At 34.3% G+C, this 19,487-nt stretch overlaps 5 protein-coding genes across 6 annotated transcripts; 4 read left to right on the top strand and 1 right to left on the bottom strand.

Annotated features, from left to right (window-relative positions):
* Window positions 1-1,188: 1,188 nt before the first annotated feature.
* Window positions 1,189-2,972, top strand: LOC125197320 (bidirectional sugar transporter NEC1-like). The gene is made up of 6 exons (XM_048096054.1): window positions 1,189-1,312; window positions 1,642-1,678; window positions 1,773-1,983; window positions 2,124-2,285; window positions 2,369-2,488; window positions 2,566-2,972. Exons 1-6 carry the CDS (start codon window positions 1,264-1,266, stop codon window positions 2,725-2,727), a joined length of 741 nt encoding a protein of 246 aa, XP_047952011.1. The 5' UTR covers window positions 1,189-1,263; the 3' UTR covers window positions 2,728-2,972.
* A 4,724-nt stretch (window positions 2,973-7,696) lies between these two features.
* On the bottom strand, window positions 7,697-9,497 carry LOC125192026 (bidirectional sugar transporter NEC1-like). Its single transcript, XM_048089478.1, has 6 exons — window positions 9,397-9,497; window positions 9,264-9,300; window positions 8,966-9,176; window positions 8,281-8,442; window positions 8,057-8,176; window positions 7,697-7,983 (listed from the first exon to the last, which is right to left on the bottom strand). Exons 1-6 carry the CDS (start codon window positions 9,443-9,445, stop codon window positions 7,750-7,752), a joined length of 813 nt encoding a protein of 270 aa, XP_047945435.1. The 5' UTR covers window positions 9,446-9,497; the 3' UTR covers window positions 7,697-7,749.
* Window positions 9,498-10,969: 1,472 nt separating this feature from the next.
* On the top strand, window positions 10,970-11,989 carry LOC125195024 (glutathione S-transferase T2-like). The gene has a single exon (XM_048093230.1). The coding sequence runs from the start codon at window positions 10,970-10,972 to the stop codon at window positions 11,987-11,989; it is 1,020 nt and encodes a 339-aa protein (XP_047949187.1).
* Window positions 11,990-13,026: 1,037 nt separating this feature from the next.
* On the top strand, window positions 13,027-14,382 carry LOC125195022. Its single transcript, XM_048093229.1, has one exon. It carries the CDS (start codon window positions 13,027-13,029, stop codon window positions 14,380-14,382), a length of 1,356 nt encoding a protein of 451 aa, XP_047949186.1.
* A 1,470-nt stretch (window positions 14,383-15,852) lies between these two features.
* Window positions 15,853-18,369, top strand: LOC125192780. 2 transcript variants are annotated; one of them, XR_007171471.1, is made up of 3 exons: window positions 15,853-17,535; window positions 17,850-18,081; window positions 18,297-18,369. XR_007171471.1 is itself a non-coding variant. In XM_048090429.1 (2 exons), exon 1 carries the CDS (start codon window positions 15,889-15,891, stop codon window positions 17,521-17,523), a length of 1,635 nt encoding a protein of 544 aa, XP_047946386.1. In that variant the 5' UTR covers window positions 15,853-15,888; the 3' UTR covers window positions 17,524-17,535; window positions 17,850-18,369. The 2 variants fall into 2 exon arrangements, 1 of the variants encoding a protein (XP_047946386.1); XM_048090429.1 differs by having other exon boundaries at window positions 17,850-18,369.
* Window positions 18,370-19,487: the final 1,118 nt, after the last annotated feature.

Below are 19,487 nucleotides of genomic sequence, written 5' to 3'. Positions count from 1 at the left end.
TGAAATTTCATTTGTATAAAAAGGGTGAAAAGTAGTTTAGAGTTAATTAGTGTAAATCCCAACCTAAACATGATTAGATTAATTCAGCTAAACAAAAGTTTATGGTAAATCAGTGGTTGTAGGTTAATTAGGGAATTGGTTTTAACACGATTTCACTTAATTGGGTGTTTTATATTGGCCCTAAATATGCCAATGTTTGAGTAAGGACCGGCAGGTTTGTCTTAAGTCGATTGAGGTGATACCTCACTAGTTAGTTACCATCTTTGAGATTATCATGAATAATTTTTTACATGAATTATTTTTTATATATATATTTATTATGAGGATGCTTCTTTCTATATTCTACAATTTAATGTTTACATGTGACAGCAAGTATAGTAGATTTGCTTTTAATGATATAAGAGAAATACATTTTCTCATGTGTTAGTCAGAAGAATATTATGGATCATGTCAGACTTACAAAACGTATTAATACATAAACAGTATGAATATAATACTACTGTAAAAATCAATTAACAGAAATTTACCTAAGAAAAGTTTTCATTATTATCATGTATGCATTACTATTTACACATTAAAGATCAACAACCGATATATTTAATTATGATGACAACGAATATTAATAAATAAGTAAATTAATTGATTTTCAAATTCTCACTTTAATGTAATTCTAAATTAATCACAACTCTCTCAATATGTATCGAATGTTTCGATGTTAATTTGATTTACGTAATAAACATTGCACCGGACCTATATATTGCCAATCCACACTATCTTGCAAGTCAAGTACTTATTGTTTTGACCTACTCACACACAACTAATGAGTCATTAACATAAGCTATAAAATATTATACTCATAACATCGTACGACAAAATAATCAACCAATTTGTATAATAAGACAAAATGCAATGTACATACATAAATTCAAATATATACATAGAGAAAGAAGGTTTTGACAAATGTGGTTTGGCCTGTTGACCTACGAAAGGAAAGTGAAAATCAGTTAGATAAATTATGGTAATAAAAAAATTGATATCATAAACTAGGGTTAGCAAGTACCATCATTTCTTCTTCATGATACATTTGATATGTATGAGTCTATGACCACTCACACTCATTTCCCACTATACCCAACTAGTACCTAGTTGTCTACAATAAATAAGACATCAATTCCCACATTAAATTTCAAGCTTCATTGCAATATTTGTTTCAAGTATTCAAAGAGCTTCACCAAAAATAATTAAAACAAGGAATAGAGAATAATGGCTCTGTTCACTGCTGAACACTTGGCTTTCTTATTTGGCCTTCTAGGTAACACTCCTTTTGACCCATGTTTCTTGTATTTTTCTATTTCGGCTTCCAACTACTTACATTATTTATACTTTAAGTAAGAATTATGGTATTTAATTAATATATTAGAGTTAATTAAGTATTCCATTATTAAGTACAATATCTTATTACACTTAAATACTAATTTAATTATACTAAAAAGTCAATCTCAAATTAATGACCTAAAATGAAAAGTGTGAGTAATATGGGACAGAATTGGTGAGCTTTCTAGCTTTGTAGCAATGAAATGATTTATGTAACTACAAAATTTCATCTTCGATTTTTCATTCTTTTCTTGCCAAAATTTTCAGGGAATGTTATATCGTTCTTGGTATTCTTGGCACCTATGTAAGAACCTAACTACCCATCTTGATTCATTTTTAAATGTATACACACAAATGTTAGTTATATTTTAAGAATACATACATACATATATGAACAGGCCAACTTTCTACACAATTTGGAAGAGGAAGTCATCCGAAGGGTTTCAAGCATTGCCATATTCAGTAGCATTTTTCAGTGCTTCCTTGTTGTTATACTACGCTTTCCTTAAAACCGGAGAGTTTATGATCATTACTATAAACGGCATTGGATGTTTCATCGAGACGGTTTACCTCTTGATCTACATAATATATGCACCCAAGAAGTCCAAGGTACGCAAACCTTGCACTCCCTATGTCCCATTTCATGTGACACATTTATTTTTCGCACGTGTTTTTGGAAAATCGATTCTTTTATTTATAATAGTAAGATCATTCATGTTCATCACAATTACTCGTTTTACCCCTCTCAGTTATTCACAGTGGCTCTCGTTCTCATATTCAACGTTGGAGGGTTAGGGTTGGTCATGCTAGTCTCTCTACTAGCTTTCCATGGTGCAAGCAGAGTTACTTTGGTGGGATGGATATGTTGTATTTTAAACCTAGCTGTATTTGCTGCCCCTTTTAGCATCATGGTAGGTTATTTCAATTTTAGTTATTTTAATTTACTCGATACGATAATTTTATTTTAAATCTTTGTACGTGTTACTTTGCGCAGAAGCGTGTGATCAAGACGAAAAGTGTAGAGTACATGCCATTCACTTTGTCATTTTGTCTTACCCTTTGTGCTACAATGTGGTTTTTCTATGGATTCTTCATCAATGACTATTACATTGCAGTAAGTGGCTATGTTTGGATTATATTCAAGAAAGTATTCCATCATTTAATTCGAACTAATTTTGATCTTCAATCTAGGGTCCAAATATTTTGGGATTTTTGTTCGGGATTGTTCAAATGATCTTGTACTTCGTCTACAAAAATGCCAAGAAGGACGATGGGGAGCTCAAGCCGACCAAGAATATCGAGAAGAACATGAACCTCGAGGAAGCCAAGGAGGTTGAAATCGTCTCTAAATGATTTGAAGATGAAGAGGAAAGACATTACAATAATAGCAATCTATTCTATACTAAGCATTTAGAAACAATCCAGCATGATATTGTTTCTACGTAGTACTAAATAAATTCCATTGCCAATTATCCTTTTCAGAATTTCTCCTAGCTCCTTCATACTTTAGTGAAATATTTATACTATGTAAATTTTGATTACATATTTGGATATTTCACTATAGAAAGGCATTGGGAATATAATTATTCATTTTCCTAGTTTTGGTGATCATATATATACTCAATCAATTCATTAATCAGAAGGAGCATATTTTGATTAATTAGGTTGGTATCATACGGAAGCTTCCCGGAAAGTACACAAATTAGATTGTCCAATGATAGGTAATGATATTAGAGAAATTATTTGAAGAGAGCAAGAAAAAAGAAGAAAATCGGTTTCTCTTACAGAGAATTGTGAGAATGATAAATGTTTTAAATCTTCGTTCTTATTTCTGATCAAATATTATTCACGTATTTATAAATTATAAAATTTGTGATACACAAAATAAATCAAATCAAATCCTACAAATCCTAAGGAAATAAATCAAACCAAATCCTAAAGTTATCATGGGTCCTCAGGGCAGTGGTGCATATTCGTGATTATTATGTTTGATATTTTGTTTTATACGTACTTTTAGTGGTATTAAAATACGTACGCTGACCAACGGGTCGCAGCGCAGTTGGTAGCGTGAAGCTGTGGTGACCATGAGGTTACGGGTTCAAACCCCATCACTCGCTGGGAGACTTTCGGCCTTAATCCGCAAGCCAGGTCAAGCAGGATTAGTCGGATTCGTTCGGTTTCGTTCAATATACATGTGGTTAAAACCAAAAAAAATACGTACGCTGAATTAGCAATTGACTTCATCAATGAATATCTTTGTAACACTCTCTATAAAATTTGATAGGGAAGAGTACATCAATGAATGATGAATCACCTCTTCTGGTACATATTGTAGAGAAATAGATGATTTAAGGGAGAGGCGTGTACTTCTTGACTGAGCTTAAACTAATTTTCTTTCTCTTCGGATGTAAAAGAACGTTAGGATCTTTTCAGGTCACAAACCACAAAAGGCATACGGATGGCACACTGGGTTGGCGAACGTCAGGGCACTCGTAATAAGACGCCGATCGGCGAACGCTGCAGGGGCTTTCGCGCTCGTGCGCAATTGCCAGTCTGATCGGTGCTGGATCTCGTTCTCGTATTCCGTCAAGCACCGGCGGAAATGAGGACATGCCTACTCCCCCTCCACCTGGTAAAAAAGCATTAAAATCTGATATTTTTGTTAAACATTACAAGAAGAACCCGGTGGTAGTTCCAAGTCCTAATGATCCGCTCTCTAAAGAAGAGACAACAACGTTTCATGCATATTGTAACTATTGTGACAAAGTCTACAAATTTGAGAGTGGTGGGAGATATGGCACTCTCCGTCGTTATTTAACGACAAAGCATTCGGTAGAATGTGGCACTACCGCTAACCAAACCCAACTAAACTTCCCTCCTGATGGCTCAGGTTCGTCTCAATCAGGTGCGCCTCTTTTTAAATATGATCCTACAAATGTGACTGAAGCTATGACTAGATGGGCTACAATGAAGCATTTACACAACTTGGGAAACAAGTGAACATTTGCTCAGAGTTGTTTTAATAAACATTCATACATGGGCATTAACTGTTCATTTTTTGGACGCTAGTTGGACTTTGAACAAGCATTTAATTGGTTTTAGAGAATTTCCTACACCACACTGTACCCGAAATTGCTTCATTAATTGTTAAAGTGTTGAATGAATTTCTATTATACAAGTATTAGTGAGTTGATTGCGGCTTGTTCTCCGCGAGTTATCGATGACAAGTATTTTCATCAAATATGCATGTCATATTTTGAATTTATGGCTCCATTTGGAACATGAAATTGGAATTGAATTGGAATTGGAATTCCAATTCCAATTCAATTCCAAATCCCAAATGTTCGGTAAAATGAAGAATTGATATGGAATTGAATTGACATGTTTGGTAAACATACACACAATGCACACACTACACACACTTCACATATTTCACATATTTCACACATTACACACACTACACACATTTCAAATATTTCACACACTACACACACTACACACACTACACACACTCCACACACTTCACATATTTCACATGTGACTGAAGCTATGACTAGATGGGCTACAATGAAGCATTTACACAACTTGGGAAACAAGTGAACATTTGCTCAGAGTTGTTTTAATAAACATTCATACATGGGCATTAACTGTTCATTTTTTGGACGCTAGTTGGACTTTGAACAAGCATTTAATTGGTTTTAGAGAATTTCCTACACCACACTGTACCCGAAATTGCTTCATTAATTGTTAAAGTGTTGAATGAATTTCTATTATACAAGTATTAGTGAGTTGATTGCGGCTTGTTCTCCGCGAGTTATCGATGACAAGTATTTTCATCAAATATGCATGTCATATTTTGAATTTATGGCTCCATTTGGAACATGAAATTGGAATTGAATTGGAATTGGAATTCCAATTCCAATTCAATTCCAAATCCCAAATGTTCGGTAAAATGAAGAATTGATATGGAATTGAATTGACATGTTTGGTAAACATACACACAATGCACACACTACACACACTTCACATATTTCACATATTTCACACATTACACACACTACACACATTTCAAATATTTCACACACTACACACACTACACACACTACACACACTCCACACACTTCACATATTTCACACACTACACACACTTCACATATTTCACACACTACACACATTTCACATATTTCACACACTACACACACTTCACACATTTCACATATTTCACTCACTTCACACACTACACACACTTCACACATTTAACATATTTCACTCACTTCACACATTTCACACACTACACACACTTCACACATTTCACACACTTCACACACTACACACATTTCACATATTTCACATAGTTCGCACACTATACACACTTCACACACTAGACATATTTCACACACTTCACACTTTACACACATTTTACACATTTCAAGCATCCAATTTTTTTTCAGTTCTAGATTTTTTTTCGATCCGAATAAAAAAAACTAAAATTTTTCAAAAGTTTATATTGAGCCAAATTTGAAATTTTAGTTTGTGAATAGTGTGTGTATTTTGGTTATAGTGTGCGTAGTGTGTGTATTTTGTGTAAAATTTATGTCGTGTGTGTATTTTGTGTGTAATGTGTGTAATATATGTATTTAGTGCATAATGTATGTAACGTGTGTATTTTGTGTAGTGTGTGTATAGTGTGAAATGTGTGAAATTTGTGTAGTGTGTAATGTGTGAAATATGTTAAATGCGTGAAATATATGAAGTGTGTAAAGTGAGTGAAATATGTGAAGTATGTGAAGTGAGTGAAATATGTGAAATGTGTGTAGTGTGTGAAATGTTAGAAGTGTGTGTAGTGTGTGAAATATGTGTGTGTAGTGTGTGAAATATGTGAAATGTGTGTGGGTGTGTGAAATTTGTGTAATGTGTGTAGTGTGTGAAGTGTGTGAAGTGAGTGAAATATGTGAAAAGTGTGAAGTGTGTGTAGTGTGTGAAATATGTGAAATGTGTGTAGTGTGTGTAGTGTGTAAAATGTGTGCAGTGTGTGTAGTGTGTGAAATATGTGTAGTGTGTGAAATGTGTGAAATGTGTGTAGTGTGTGAGATGTGTGAAATGTGTGAAATATCTGAAATATGTAAAGTGTGTAGTGTGTGAAATGTGTGTAGTGTGTGAAATTTGTATAGTGTGTGTGAAATGTGTATAGAGGGTAGTGACTATGTGGAATTCCAATTTTCTACTTTTGATATGAAATTCAAATCATGGAATTGAAAATTTTGGAATTATAATTCAATTCTAATTCTATACATTTTTGTGATACCAAACAATGGAATTGGAATTGGAGCCTCCAATTCCAATTCCATAGCTCCAATTCCATGTTCCCAAACATACCCTATGTGTACAAGATGCGCTTCAATTATGAAAAAGCATGTTACTCCTATTATGAAAAAACATGTTTCCTCAATTTAGTTATATAGAAACATCTTCTTCGCCGACCAAGAGTATATACTTATAAATTTATTGTTCAAAACTTCAAGTCTTTTTTGTAATTTGTAAATAGCTTCATTGTAGTCTTGTGGAAATTTGCAGGTACATTTAAATTTATTATTTACGACTTCAAGTCTTTTGTAAATTGTGATTGTTGTAACTTGTAGTCTCGTTTAAATTTATATCGATAAAATTGCAATTTTCATCATTATTGTTTAAATTTTAGTTACGCACATTTAATAGATGAATAAACACTAAAATGCCAAAAATAAAATTCAAACCGCCGAACCGGCCTTGAACCGCCGCCAGAACCAGAGCCGCCTAAACCTTGTTGGGCCGGTTCAGGTTCAACGATTTTATGAACTGTGAACCGTGTGCATACCTAACTGAATATATTCTAGAGGCGTTCGGAATCGGCTATTTTTGAACTGTGTGCATACCTAAACTTAATAGGTGTTCCCATAAAAGTTTTTATAATAAGAAGTCATGCTCGTTTATAACTTATCCGGTTAAATATTAATAGCTCTGAACTCGACCGCTATTAAATTAAAAAAAAAAAGTTAATTAATTAAAGCTAGCTATAAAATTAAATTGATTAGTAGATCTTAAAATATTAAATATGAAAAATAAATAAATAAAAAGTTAAGTCCGTATTATTCGTCATTTGAATTTGGACATATGTGAGTATGCATTAATTTTTACCATTGTAAATATAAGATGAGTCCAATATATCCAAAAGTGTGTGTCAAAGAAAACAATATAATAGAGAGACATAATTGATTACATGGATTAACTATTTTCTAAACTTATATCTACATGAAATTCCAAGATAACAAGCACAATGCATACATATACCAAAACGAGTATATCTCTTATTGCATCTAAATCCACCATAAAATCTCCTCATTTCCCATTTGTTGTTGGAATATTCTTGGTGACCACCTCAAGGTCACAATTTGTATCCACGCCTATTTTTTCATTTCCAACAAAATTCATATTCATTTCAATATCTTTTCCGGAGTTTGAGACACTCTCCTTGAGCTCAAAATTTGTTTGCACAAGTTTCTTTTTGTCCTTGTAGATGAAGTACAAAATCATTTGGGTAACTCCTAATAGAAGTCCCAAAATATTTGGCAACTGTCAAAAAAAATTAAAATCAAATCACAAAAATATGAATAAATTGAGAAATTAATTCATTTGTCACACTTACTGCAATGTAGTAGTCCCTGATGAAGAATCCATGGCAAAACCAACTTGCAGCACAAAGGGAAAGGAAAAATGATAGTGCAAATGGCATGAACTCTACACTTCTCGTTCTAATGACTTGTCTCTATAAAAAAATTAAGTAAAAATACGTACTTATGTTTATTTCATGCTCACACCAACAAGCAGTTGTTATAAGTATCTTACAAAGACGGAAAAAAATATATTTACCATGACGCTTAGAGGAGCGGCAAACACAGCTATATTGATGATGGCACAAACCCATCCTACTAAAGCAACCCTCTTTGAGCCATTTACAGCTAGTAGAGAAACTAGCATGATCACCCCTAAACCTCCTCCATTGAATAGTAGAATCCATCTCATTGTGAAAATCTTAAACAAAAATCACATTATCAATCATAAAAGCTTGTATTCTGTATAAATATACATGTAGGGCGCGGGTTAGATTGTTATCAGCTCAACCTTTAAACCAAACCCAATAAGGCCTAGCCCAACCAAAATCATCGGGTCCTTATTGGGTTGGGCTGACCCAATAATGACCCAAACCCATTAACTTAGTTTGTGTTTGTGTCATACCGAAATTTTTTCAACCCTACCATCGATGATAAGTATGATACAATTCGAGTAGACACGACCCAAACATGATATTATACAATTAAAACTTGATATTAAACGATTAAGTGTGAAACTACACAATTAAAACATAACATAACTCGATTAATATTTTTTCACGATTTAAATTTAAAAAATAAAACTAAAGTATATATTTTTGTAAAATAACTAAGATAATAATATTATTTCTTAATGGAATATTCGAACCCAGCCCGAAATCAGTAGGTTCACTTCGTGCGTTTTCGTATGAAGTTGAAAATTGCAATGGAGTAAATTGTGGTACCTTAATCTTGTTTGGAGCGTATAGTATGTAGAGGAAGATGTATAGTGCTTCAATGACGCAACCAATACCATTAATGCTAACGATCATATAGGCATTGGTTTTAAGGTAAGCATAGTAAAGCAACAATGAGGCACTGAAAAATGAAATTGAATATGGTATTGATTGAAACCCTTCCGACGATTTCTTCCTACAAATTCTGTAAAATGTTGGCCTGCATATAATTAAACATTATTACACAATTATTACTATACAAATCCAAATTAATGCATATATAAACTTTTTGTTGTTTGGCTCTTACAGTGGCGCCAAGAATACTAGAAAAGATATTATATTTCCTGCAAAACGAGACAAAATATATTTTATTAGAATTAGAAAATAAAAAATATGCACATCATTTTTATAGTACTAGGAAAGTGAAACGTAAAACTTACCCAATAGGCCAAAAATGATAGCTAATTTCTCAGCACTCAAAAATGCCATTTTATTCTTTTATTTTGTCAAATGATGCAATATTGGAACACTTTTTTCTAAAAACAAATCGGCACATGAGTAGTATTATTATTATTATCACAACTTATTTATACTTGAGACTATTGTATTTGCGTATAGGCAATTTATGCTAAATGCTTGGCCTATAATCACGGTATAATTGTACGTTGTTAATATACCAAACAAGGAAGAAATATACGACTAATTAATTCATTAATTCAGACATATGGTTTGCCACGTACTTTTTATTGACAGTAACCTAAACTTTAATAATTCCATACCTAATATCAAAAAATTTGGCATACTTTTTTGTGATATACAAACTTACCAATAATCCATCTCACCTGCTGTCATATTTATTAACTCCAAACAAAAATCTAATCAATTTTTTCCTTCACCACTGATATACTACTAATTTATAATGAGTTGTTTTAGAATTGTTTTGCCCTCAAAGATTAATTAGTAAGGCTAAAAGGTCCAAATTTACCTGAATTTGCATTTATGAAAGTTGGATCAAAAGTACGTAGCTTTTTCATTTTTGTGATGATTGTAATTTTGAAACAACATTGTTTGTAAGATTGATTGCAATTGTTTTAGATAAGCGTGTTACTACAATATTTTTCCACGCCACATCCTAAATCTTATTAATTCAATGTTTGCAACAAGATCGTGTTACAATTGTCAAATTTTATTTAATCTGTAAATTTTCCAAAACAAAGATTATTAATTTTATGGTCAAGTAAATTATCGTTGGTCACTTAAGTTATTGAAAAATCATAGTCATTAAAGCCTATGGCTCGTTTAATGGCATAAATATTTTGGTATATTAATAAATTAATTATACTAGTACTAATATATTAACAAATATTATAATATTAGTAATGTATTAGTATAAAATTGAAATTTAATCAGGTTCGTAATTAAGAACTAGTTGGTTCTGGTTAAAACCAAAAATCGATTACCAAAAATCTCAAATTCAGTACCAGCCCAAAAATCGATTTTCCGATTCTCAGTTCCTTAATTAACTAGTCAGTTCCCATCTGATTTCCGATTAACCAAGAACCGAAGAACTGGTTAAGCATCCCTATAAAAATTACTATATTTAATTATCATACGTGACCCTAAACTATGTTTATCGGTGGGGTGGGTCGACCGCCACCTCACCCCACATTTTAAAAAAAAATAAATGAATTAAATTGCCTCAATCTCAAGTAGACCGCGGTCTCTCTCCGTACAAACACCAACCAGGCGGTCTCCATTCCATCATCCAATGAGATTGTGCCAAATGGCACAATCTCATTGGTTGATATATATATATATATATATACTTTTAAATTAATATATCTTTAATATAAAATATTATAAAACTATATCAAAATTCATAATTTTCTTCCTCTATAAATAGAGACCACATTTGCTATAGTTTGCATACAAAAAAAAATATCTCTTTCCTCCTCCTATAATCCTTCTTGTTTGATAAAATTTCATATTTTTTAATTTACTTTGTTGCTAACTATGGAGGATGATGAGAATAACATATTCTCCAATTCCCCAAATTTCTATCCTTCCCAAAACTACAACCCTTCCCAAAATTTTAATCCTTCTCAAGATTATTTCCCTAGTTTTGATGATTTTCCAAATTCTGATCAATTCCAAAATTCATTTCAAAACCAACATTCAAGCCAAGTCATATCACCAACCAACTTGAGTGCTTCAAACACTCCACATGATTGGAGTGAGCAAGAAGACATGTCATTAATGTCTGCTTATTGTTTCGTGAGCAGGGATGCAGTTGTTGGCACCAACCAAACTAATGTCCATCGATGGCAAAAGGTTCTTGATCAATATGAGGAAGCAAGAAAAGAAAATCCAGGAATGGGCCAACAAAGAAGTTTAGAGTCATTGAGACAACGCTACAAACGACTCAACACAAATGTCACAAAGTGGATTGGTGCATACAAAAAAGCGCATGATCGAGCTACGAGTGGCCAGTCTAAAGAGGACATTGAGAAAACCGCTCAACAACTGTATGGTAAGAGAAAATTTACTCACCATAAGGTGTTTGAGGAGGTGATGAGATACAATCCTAAGTGGGAACTGAAATTGAATAGTACTGGTTCAACGCGTTTCCAGCCAGATGAAGATAGTCTTGAAGAAAGTCGTGGGAGCTCAAAAAGGTCGAGGACTAGTGAGGAAGGAGGACCTCAAATTGACTCCATTCCTGAGAGTTGTTCTTCAACATTGCAACGTCCTACCGGAAGAGATCAAGCTAAGAGTAAGGCTAAAAGAAGAGGCAAAGAAGTTACAACGTCATCATATACAATCCCTAATGATTTCATTGCAGCACTGCGTGAAATGAGAGTCACACATGAAAGAGAATGTGATATTCAAGAACGGAAGATCAAAGCAGCTAGTGATATTCAGGAACGGAACATCAAGGCAGCTATCCTTACTCCGCTGATGGCTAGGAGGGACTTAACTCCAGAAGAAGAAACGTTGAAACGCAATCTAATAGCAGAATTGTTTGGGAATTGATCATAGTTTATCTGTTTTCAATGTATGTTTCTTATTATGCAAATTTCAACTTCTGTTGCTTAGTGTGTAATCTTCAATTTCTGTTGCTTAGTATGTAATCTTTAATTTCTGTTGCTTATGTAACTTCCAGTTTATGTGATAAGCCCTTCAATCAAAGTATGACTACATGACATCACAAGTGGGAGTGGAATCCAATGACATCCCATGTGATCAAGAAAATCAAAGTATGATTACATGACAAGTCATTTCTATCACAAGTGGTGGTGGAATCCAATGATAACCCATGTGATCACGAAAATCAAAGTATGACTATATGACAAGTCATTTTCTATCAAGTGGTGGTGGAATCCAATGACAACCCATGTGATCACGAAAATCAAAGTATGACTACATGACAAGTCATTTTCTATCACAAGTGGTGGTGGAATCCAAGGATATCCCATGTGATCACAAATGATAGTAGTGGAATCTTATGCTCAACAAATTACTTATATATATTTACTTATATGCTTCAAGAAAATTATACACAAATCCTCTTACGATTATTGAGCCAACTCTCCCCAAAAAATGTCATCAAGTTCTAATTTTGAAGCTTTCAATCTTCTTGAAGACAATGAATGGGAAGAAAAAATTGTTGAACAAAATCAGCAACTCGATCAACTAATCGAGGATATAGCTATTTGGCCAACAACCTTGCCTTCACAACCTACAACCCAGACGGCTAGAGCTAAAAGGAGATACATTGAAAGGAAACGCGAAGAGGGTCATGATACTATTTTCGAGCAGTACTTTGCTGAAGATCCAATCTATCCTCCAGATATTTTTCGAACAAGGTATCGCATGCGAAAACCTTTGTTCGAAAAAATAATGAACAAGCTATCACAAGTGGTGGTGGAATCCAAGGATATCCCATGTGATCACAAATGATAGTAGTGGAATCTTATGCTCAACAAATTACTTATATATATTTACTTATATGCTTCAAGAAAATTATACACAAATCCTCTTACGATTATTGAGCCAACTCTCCCCAAAAAATGTCATCAAGTTCTAATTTTGAAGCTTTCAATCTTCTTGAAGACAATGAATGGGAAGAAAAAATTGTTGAACAAAATCAGCAACTCGATCAACTAATCGAGGATATAGCTATTTGGCCAACAACCTTGCCTTCACAACCTACAACCCAGACGGCTAGAGCTAAAAGGAGATACATTGAAAGGAAACGCGAAGAGGGTCATGATACTATTTTCGAGCAGTACTTTGCTGAAGATCCAATCTATCCTCCAGATTTTTTTCGAACAAGGTATCGCATGCGAAAACCTTTGTTCGAAAAAATAATGAACAAGCTCATCGACACCGACAACTTTTTTGTGCAGAAGCGTGATGCTACCGGTCGACTTGGTATGTCTGCAATTCAGAAATGTACAACAGCGATGAGGATGTTGGCCTACGGGGCGGCGGCCGACTTGCACGACGAATATTTGAGAATGAGCGCACAACTCATTCGCAAATCTCTCATCAAGTTCGTTGAAGGTGTAATCTCTAACTTCGGTAATGAGTACTTGCGAAAGCCCAACGAAGAAGACTTGACAAGACTTCTGCATATTGGAGAACAACGTGGATTTCCAGGCATGGTGGGTAGTATTGACTGCATGCATTGGGAATGGAAGAATTGTCCCACTGCATGGGCTGGGCAATATGCCGGAAGAAGCGGGAATCCGACAATCATCTTGGAAGCAGTAGCATCTCAAGATTTGTGGATATGGCATGCTTTTTTTGGAACTCCAGGTTCGAGAAATGATATTAATGTGCTTGATCAATCTCCTGTTTTTGATGATATTTTGGAAGGTCGAGCACCGAAGGTCAATTACATAGTAAATGGCCATGAAAAAAATATGGGATATTATCTCACTGACGGCATATATCCTCAATGGGCGGCATTTGTCAAATCTATACCAGGTCCACAAACTATGAGGCACAAGTTGTTTGCTCGACATCAAGAGTCTGCGCGAAAAGATGTTGAGCGAGCTTTTAGTGTTTTGCAAGCTCGTTTTGCTTTTATCAAATGTCCATGTCTTATTTGGGATCGTGATATTATGGGGAAAATAATGATTGCTTGCATAATCTTGCACAATATGATAGTGAAAGACGAAAGAAGCACATATTCGAACTATTGTGATCCAGCAGAATTTATTCAAGATCGACTTGGACAAAGTAGTCGTGAGAATGAAGATGGAGATGCGAATAATGATTTCATATATTCTACGAATAGGATTGCGAGTCTAGCTTCTTACATGAAAAACAAAGCCCAACTTCAAAACAGAGAAGCTCACAAAGCTCTGCGAGACGATTTGGTTGAGCATATATGGGCAAAATTCGGCAATTGCAATTGAATGTCTAGTTTTCATCTTATGTATGAGCACCAATTATGTATTTTAAATTTCATATTTCAATTATTGTAATGTATATTTTTTTTTGTTTTGTTTTTATAATTTTTAGTTTGTCATTTATTATGTTTTTCTATAAATTTACAATAATAAGTATTTCATGTATTAATAATATTATTAAAAAATAATATAAAAATAAATACTAGTGTGGTTGGGTGGCTGGGGTGGTCATTGATAAACCATGAAAATGTGGGTGGTTGGGTTGGATGAATATTGATGATGTGGAAGATGATATGGAGGAGATAGAAATGAATTAAATATTGAAAAAGTGGTTGATTGGGTTGGGTTGGGTGGTTGCTGATAAACATAGTCTTATGATCATTATACTGCAAGGCCCATGGGGCTTGTAAAATATTAATGGTCGTTGTGAGTGTCGATGTTGATTAAATATTTCTGATTTTATTGGAATATATTTTAATTCTAAATTGTTTCTTTGTGCCGTTTGGTAACAGACAAATTTCAATTTTAAAACTTTTTTATTCTATCCCTCCTATAAATATCTCTTTCAAGGCATTATAATTTCACACCCTTTATCTCCATCTCATAATTTTCTATTGATTTTGCTCCAATTTTTGAAACAATTATGAATCTCAAGTATGACCCCAACAATATGTTCAAACGACGAGGGTGTTAATCACCTTATTTTCATCGATTCAATCAGTCAATGAATACTATATGTAGTCTCCACCGATTTCCTAAAGTCCGAATTAAAATGTACCTCAATGTTGATTTTGAATATGCAATATTTCATCCTTGTGTGTAGTAGCATACACCTTGGTTGGCGTGGGAAGAATACTTCACGACTCGACCCCCATTAGTCGGCAAGGGGTTTCAGCGCTACAATAAATTTGACAATCATTTTAAGGTTTAAATGACTAAAATAAATATATAACTCTCAATGTCATTACTTCTTTAAAAGCTCAGTTTTTTTTCAAAATTCACTTTTTTTGCTAAAACAAACGAATTCTAATCATATTCATATTATCCAGTGCATAAATTTTCACATATCGTTGGCTTTATGCATTTTATTAAATGAATGATTTAAACCTACTATTCGATTGTAAGTACCAAACAAAAATCACCCAAAATCACTGCACGAAAACGTGTAATCATTCAAGGTTGCTCAAAACTAAGAAAATGCATCACAAATTGTGTTTTTATCCATATAAATAATGGAGTAAACCAAACTCCAATTTTCAAAAACAAAGTAGCACTTTTGAATCCAACTTTTCTTATTTACTATTCCAGCTGCAATTAATTAGTGCAATTAATTATTTGACTCTATAATTAGTTAGGTTATAAATGATTGGAGATGTCAAACAACCTTTTTAATTTGTACTGTTCTCATTTCCAACGGTCACTAACAAAATAATGTGAATTTTAGTTTAAATAAAAAATTGCAGACACCAAAATATGAGCTATGTGCCTCTGTCTGATGAGTGACAACTGAAAATGGAGGCCCAGAAAAATGCATTGGTGAGCTTGAAGCGGAAGAAGTGCGAGCAATCCAACACTAAAATCACCTCAAACTCATCTTCTTCTGCTGCTTCAGCTGGATCTCGAGATGGCCGTTTGAGATTTTTACTTTCTTCAAACACTTCTTCTGATGCTTCATTGCCTTCCTCTTCTTCGAGGGCTCGTGTGGAGAGAAAGCCCTCATCTTTGCCCAAATTCGAAAGCAATTTCTCTGCTAAATCGTTCAGATCTAAAGAGAATGAGCTTCCCAGAAAGCCCTTTTCCAAGGCGCCGAAGAAGAAGAAGCAACAGTTGTGTGTTGACGGGAGGGGAATTGCCAAAATTAAGACAAATCCCATTTCTAAAACAGCTCAAATGTCAAAGCTTTATTGCGGTAGGGGTAATCAAGTGAAGGGCTCTGAAGAATTGGAGGGGAAGAAGTTGAGGAGTGAACCACAATTTTTTAGTTCAACTCCCCCACGTGTTCGACGAAATGCCGCATTGGAAAAATTGGATTCGGGAACAGCTGAATGTGGCAATTGCAGCGCTACTACGCCTCCGGTGGAAGTCTCTGTGTCTCCTCAAATCCAATCCAAGATGTTCGTTTCGAAATCTTCAGTAACTCCGGTTTGCTACGGTGCAGGCCACCTTCTCTCTGGAGTCACTGATAAAAGGAAGTGCAGGCGAAGAGGGAGCTTGCGAGGAGGCTGTGAGAAGGTCAATCTCTTTGATGATGAGAATGTGGCTGATGAATTGCTGGATTCTTTGATTCCTTTGCCTAGCGAGGCTTCGGTGCGCTGGTTGTTGTCTCCCTGCAAAGAGGGGGGCGAGGATCAGGGGCGTGATTCGGAGAATAAGTTAGAAGATTGTGGTGATGATTCTCTTGCTCTTGATTTATCGTCTTCGCCTTCCACATTGTGTGAGTTAGAATGTGATGACAGTGACTTCAGAAGCAGTGAGATTTTTAAGCTTTCTCGTCGAAAAAGTTCAGGAAATAACATGTGTGATCCTTTGTTAGCTGCTACTCCCAATTCAGTTTCGAACAATAATGATTTCGGTTTAGGAGAGGGGAATAGTTCAGCAGTCTCTTTAGGTTCTTTGGGTAGTGGAAATTTGATTCAGACACCGGACTTTGAGTGTAGCTCGTATGAGTCTTTTAGAAGGTGGAATGTGGAGCTTGATTCAATAACAGAAACTCTAGATGCAGTGAGTTTATCTAGATGTGAGAGATTCGCGTATGCAGGGATGGATTCATCTTCTCGCTCTGCTGTTCCCGAGAAAAATGTGTGTTCATGGGAGTCGAGCTCGACATTAGACAACTTAACACTCTCCCAGATGAGGATATCATGGAGAGATGAGGAGATTGATGCTTATGATCAGCAGCTGAAGCCATACCGACTGTCTCGCTCAGGAAGGGAAGAGAAAAATAAACGCAAAGAGGAAGATCCGTGGATGGCTAATGATGTGCCACCCGTTCTTCTTGAGTATGAACCTTGCATTTCTGCAGCAACTAGAGGAAAAGCAACCGGAGATAGACACGATGCATGTGCTGAGTCAATATGCACCAATGCGGGTGATTTGGCTATCTCTTGTGATTCGGATTGGGGAAATATCCAGAGTCAGGTCGAGTAGTGACAACTGCAAGTAAGTTAATTCTTACTTTGTCTTCATTTAACCTTATTATTTCTACTACTGATTACAATATTGATATCTGAGTTTGGCTTAAAAACATCTCAATATTTTGAAGGAATTGTTAGGAGAGGCTCATGCAATGAAATAGATATATGGAGCTTATGTGAAGATAATGAAAACACTTACATTAATTGAAATGTTTTATCTGGAAACTAGCACTATTTGCATATCTTTGGCTTTTTAGTTTTTTGTGAGTTAAATGTATGTATTAACTAGATTACACATTTCTTATCTGATTAAAAACTCTGTATTATTTCTATAAACAGGACATGAGCCAAAGGCGATGGCCGGTTTGACATCATCTCTACTAAATTCGAAATGTTCTTCAAGGCAGTGATTTGCAGCTAGACGTGATGCTGATGAACGAAACCTCAGGAGACAGTCCTCGGTGATCAGCGACACTGGCTTGCTACTAGATCCTTCTAAGTCAGTTCAGCGCACCGCGTAGTTCTCTCTTCGATTGCATTTCCACTTGAAAGATGGAACTGCAACTTTAAGGTATCATCAACGTCTTTAATTTACCATCACTTAACTTAATCCCTTCGGTTGAACTGTAAATCGAATGTATATGAGCAATTATGTAGCAATAGTTGTTGCTATTTGAGCTATGTACTCGTTGAGGGAGTGGCCCATTAGTGGTTTTAGTTATTTATTTACACCGATGAGATATTGTTTTAATAGTAACTATTTATTTTTCTTTCATTTGCCGACAGAGGAAGGTGTATATTATGCTATGCTTCAACTTGTTGGAACAATTGCACTTGTACCAGTTCATTTATTAATTGAGATGCAAATGATCTTCAAATACATTTGTTGACTCTTCACTTTTTTACTGTTATTCATTTATTCATTGAGATGCAAATGATCTTGAAATACATTTGTTGACACTTCACTTTTTTACTGTTACACAATCGTCAAATTTTATTTTGTGGCGAATCAGTATGCACAAGCTCACATCAGCAACCTAATTGCTTGAAAAAACAAATGTCAAACCTAAAATTTGGCAAATCAAAATTGTCAGTTCTCCTATTAATATACAAATGTTTTTTCGCATTGTCAAATTAGAGCAAATTCAAAATTTTGTTACGTATTCAGATACTGTAAAGCAACAACTCAAATATAGCTAAGAAAATAGTAGTAGTACTTATAATTTAAGGTTAATAACCATTAAATCATGAAAGGTTTTGTTAAATTCCAGCCAAAATAGTAGTAGTACTTATAATTTAAGGTTAATAACCATTAAATCATGAAAGGTTGGTTAAATTCCAGCCTGTCCCATAAACTTTGAAATTAGAAGTTCTGTCCCATTGACTTTTAAATTGGAATATCAAATCATAAAGTTCACTTTTTCTAAATTGTCCCATCCAAGAACAAAATATGGTTTTTCTTAACTATAATCAAAACAATATGCTTAATTAAAACAAAAACTTTCTCAACATTTTGAAATGACAAGTCAAGCAAAAGAGGCCTAGGTGTGTGCTATGCCAACTCATAGAGCTTCTAGAAGTATGTTCGAGATCAATTAATGTAACAATGTAAACAATCAAAAGAATAAAAATTATGTAATAAATTAAACAAATAGAACTAAATACATAATAATATCAATAAAGTTAAAGAAAATTTAATAGTTTAATACCTGAAATTTGTGACTTAATTGATACAGCAGCAGACCAGAATTGGAAGAATACAGTTTAGGAATAGAATCAAATATGTTCATTGAAATTGGGCAAGTAGGAATTAAATGGGCTATGGCCCAACGTTAATTAATGATTATTTACATAGTTAACTGTAGTCACATTAATTCAAATGTAATGATTTGTGTTCATTAATCATTATAATATTCATTAAAGACCTTCAAACTTAAGGTATTAATTAAATTCCACCTAAAATTGCACATGACTTAA

The sequence above is a fragment of the Salvia hispanica genome, chromosome 6 (assembly GCF_023119035.1).
Source record: "Salvia hispanica cultivar TCC Black 2014 chromosome 6, UniMelb_Shisp_WGS_1.0, whole genome shotgun sequence".
Classification (NCBI taxonomy): domain Eukaryota; kingdom Viridiplantae; phylum Streptophyta; class Magnoliopsida; order Lamiales; family Lamiaceae; genus Salvia; species Salvia hispanica.
Note: the sequence above shows the minus strand (reverse complement) of the source record. Positions and strands in the feature narration are given on the sequence as shown.